The sequence below is a fragment of the Vigna unguiculata genome, chromosome 11, assembly GCF_037176805.1.
Source record: "Vigna unguiculata cultivar grain cowpea cultivar isolate G323 ecotype 2 chromosome 11, ASM3717680v1, whole genome shotgun sequence".
Taxonomy (NCBI): Eukaryota; Viridiplantae; Streptophyta; class Magnoliopsida; order Fabales; family Fabaceae; genus Vigna; species Vigna unguiculata.
The window spans coordinates 12,665,235-12,669,058 of NC_140802.1; the positions used below are offsets into that span (position 1 = coordinate 12,665,235).

A 3,824-nucleotide genomic window follows, 5' to 3' on the forward strand; every position below is an offset into this window, starting at 1 on the left:
TCCTACTGCTCTATAAACTTGAACGTATCTTTATTAAATGCATGTCTAATCAATCCAGATAAGATGTTATAAAAAATATATGAAAATGTTAAACTGAATGCATAGGTTCAAATGTAACAAAATGATCATGTATCAACGCGTATCATGGTTGTATACTTAAAAGAATATTAATAACACGGTGTGATGCCGGTCTTCTTTAATTCTAATTATGGTAGTTTACTTAAAACAATGGATAACATGTTGAATTCTGACTATAAATACATAAACCTCTGGACGGTTACAATTTTACAATTAATATACGTGTTATGATTTATGAATTGCTAAATATGATCCGTAAATATATCAATGAATTAAACATTTAAAGGTCACAACATACAAAAAGTGTTCAAACTTTCTTCAACGTAATCACAACCAAAACTGTTTAAAATACCAAAGAAGGTTCCCCAGTACAATTTATCAAAACAGGATCAACTAATGCATCCTATGAAGGAGCCAAAACAATTCTAAGGAAACTAACATAAAGTGTTAAGCAACATTTACTACAATAATTTCCATAGCTTTCATAAATTAAATATCATTTTTCCTTCTTGATAGTCTTCATTGTCTTTGTAGTTGACAATTGGGCTAATGGCAGGTCCTCCAAAAGATCAAAATCCATGAAATTTTCTGGAATATACTGTATAGATTCATTGTTACTGGTAGTGCAAAGATCTTTTCTGGGCGTGACACATAAAACAACATCCGGATCAAGATCAGCAGTCCTAGAAAGGCACATCTGCAATGAAACATATGTTTAGTCAAATTACATCTTTAAACTGTCCAATAAAATTAAGACACTAAATGTATCTACTTATATACTTACTAATGAACTATCAGTATCAGCACATAAGTCGCATGCTGCATTATCACCACATTCAGCAAGTTCCATTGCCTAAAAATTTAACATTTAAAATTATAAATTTTGATCACAGCACAAATCAGAGCTACTTTAAAATACTTACTAAAGAACTCCCAGTATGAGTATGGACATCAGACTCACTGGCACTCGTACGTTTCCCAACCTCAATTGCCTGCATGACTCAATATACATTAAAACATACAATACATGAAAATGGGAATTAATAAAACCAACCAATTTAATAAGTACTTACTATGGACTTGTCCTTACGAAGCTCTAATTCATCAGAACAATTTTCCTTACCTTCAACAATTTTCATTACCTGCAAAATTTAATTTCTTTAGTTCCATCTCAAAATACATTACATAATCAGTACACAAAGATTAAAATTACGACCTCAGTTTGTCCAAGAAGACTACTAATGTGACCTATGATTTCACGATCAGTTCAAACTCTCATTACTGAAGCAGGTCGGTTATTTCCTTGTGGCTTGACCTTGAAAGCCAAAGTACAACCCAAAAGAACGTCTAGATCTTGTGGAAAACACTTAGGATCCTCCTCACCATCCTAATATATTATCAAAAACAAAGATGAAATGAAATGAGTATTATTATGCCACTATTATATTACTAATGGAAAAGTAAAAATGTACAACCTTGATCATTTTCTTTCGCAAGTCACCAGCAGAAAGACCAATTAAATTGATGCAGTCTTGGTCCCAAAGCATGAAGTTAGCAACCTTTTTTCCATCAGTCACTTGAATTTCAAGCTTGTACCTGAAAACATATATTTAATCATAAATAAGATGCTTGTATCTGAAAACATATATTCAATCATAAATAAGATAATTTGACTACACAGCTATTACTAACCTCATTTTTGGATACTCATTATAACCATCACAATTCAAACACTTAAAAGAACCAACTTCATATGTTCTTTTTGCACATAAGTTACAAACCAAGTAACTCCATCCATCATTTCCTAAGTTAAATTTAAGTGTATGTGCAACAGTAACACATGAAATCTCCTACAACAATAAAAGAAGGGTTAATAATAACAAAAATCGATTATAAAAGTATACAAAATCGAAACTACCTCTATCACAGTCAGGATCTGTGAAACACTCTTAACAACAGTTTTATACATAAACCTATCAACATGACTAATCTGGGAAAATCCACTATATTGGCTTCCCTCCTCCAAAATTTCATGAGCAGTAGTTCTACACAATAAACATTAGTTAGTACTTATGAAATACAAAGAGTTATAGAATAACATAGTCGTAATATAAAACTATTACTTTGAAAATTCCTTCCTAAATTCAATCAGTTCAGATATATCATCTCCCATAAACAAATTCGATCCATTCCAACAATTAGACAATGACACCGGCCATGGACCTATATACAAAATAATTCAAATAAATTACCATTTAACGTACACTAATCAATATAACAAACATCTCGAAATACAATAAAACCTGAGGCAGCCTTTATCTTTGCCTGAGTAAGAATAATAGCCGGATAAGGTGTTTCACGACTTTCCCTCCAATAACTAACCAAACGCAAACAATATGAATCCCAAAGAGTACAACAGATTGACGCACCACTACAATATACAAAAAAAAAAACAAATTCAAAACACCATTAAAATGAAATAATCAACTTAATCTGTAACATTCAAAACACCATTAAAATTCAAAACACCATAAAAATTCAAAACAATCAGTTGTACCTCAAGTCCTTTAGGTCAAACACAACATTTTTGGAACTTGGTTTCTCCTCCACATTATCCACCACACCAATGACATCTAAAATGGAAAAACAAAACAGAAAGTAAAGACAACAAAAAATAGAAAAGAGATATAAATGAAGGAGAAAAACTTACCAACCAACAAATCTGCAGAATAGTGTCCATCAATGATATCCTTTATACTCTTGAACTTCCAAACTTTTGCAGGAATACTGGCAATTGGTTGTCGTCGTACAGACGTAGCTCCAATAAACAATAGCTTAAAAGGGTGGTCGCAAACTCTATATTGAGCTCTATTGTTAAGAATTTTGAAGTTATGCATTATATAACTTTCTCCTTCCTTTAGCTTGTCTTCCCACGTAGCAATGTCTTCCTTCTTAATCATAGCAGGGATAACATCACCCTGACCACCATAACCATCCATAAGCATCAAATATATACACATACAAAATACACTGATACAATCACAATACAATCATACATTACATTTTGATCTGTCAGAATCATCTCCATATTTCGTTTCGAATCCCATGACTCAACAAACCACAGATCCACAATTCAGACAGCAAGTTTCAAAGTCTCCCTTTTTCCATCAATATCCTTGATCATATCAAATTTTCTTGCCATCTAATACACAAAAATAACATAGGTCAACTGCTTTACAGGAAAAAAAAACAATACAACTTAAAAATAACAAAAACACATGAACAAAAAAGAAGGACATAAAATAAAAGTTGTACGAAGAAGAACAAAAAAAAAAGAAGAACAACAAAAAAAAACGATAAAAAATAACTACAATGAAAATAAAAAGACGAACAAAAAAATTTATAACTTAAACAACTGTTGGTACGAAGAAGAAGAAAGATGAAGAAGAACAAAGAACATGCAATGAACTCGAAGAAGAAGAAAAAATAAAGCAAAAATGTGTTCCAACAAAGCTAACGTAAGAACAAAAAAAATAATAAAAAATGAAGAAGGAGGCTTACGTTGGTATGAAGAACTAAACGGCTTCTGCAAACCTTCAACAACAAAAAAAAATATAAAATAAACAGCAAAAGAAGAAGAAAGCAGAAGAAAGCATAAGAAGAAAAAGAAGAAGAAGCAACCATCAACCAACAAAAAAAAAATAGCCAAAAAAAAAAGACGAACAAAAAAATTTATAAGTTAAACA

At 31.3% G+C, this 3,824-nt stretch overlaps 1 protein-coding gene across 1 annotated transcript; it reads right to left on the minus strand.

Annotated features, from left to right (window-relative positions):
• Positions 1 to 574: 574 nt before the first annotated feature.
• Positions 575 to 3,077, minus strand: LOC146881015 (replication protein A 70 kDa DNA-binding subunit A-like). The gene is made up of 12 exons (XM_085669209.1): positions 2,789 to 3,077; positions 2,636 to 2,711; positions 2,382 to 2,509; positions 2,202 to 2,301; positions 1,997 to 2,123; positions 1,771 to 1,928; positions 1,554 to 1,674; positions 1,361 to 1,465; positions 1,152 to 1,220; positions 1,002 to 1,070; positions 863 to 931; positions 575 to 775 (listed from the first exon to the last, which is right to left on the minus strand). The coding sequence occupies exons 1-12, from the start codon at positions 3,075 to 3,077 to the stop codon at positions 575 to 577; spliced, it is 1,512 nt and encodes a 503-aa protein (XP_085525335.1).
• Between the last annotated feature and the right edge of the window lie 747 nt (positions 3,078 to 3,824).

Bases quoted from the DNA above. Each gene is read 5' to 3' on its own strand.
- LOC146881015 (XM_085669209.1), bottom strand. From the start codon at position 3,077: ATGGATGGTTATGGTGGTCAGGGTGATGTTATCCCTGCTATGATTAAG. The intron at 1,675-1,770 runs GTTAGTAATAGC...ATATGTTTTCAG, and splicing joins AATGAGTATCCAAAAATGAG to GTACAAGCTTGAAATTCAAG. The intron at 1,466-1,553 runs GTTGTACATTTT...ATAATATATTAG, and splicing joins TGCGAAAGAAAATGATCAAG to GATGGTGAGGAGGATCCTAA.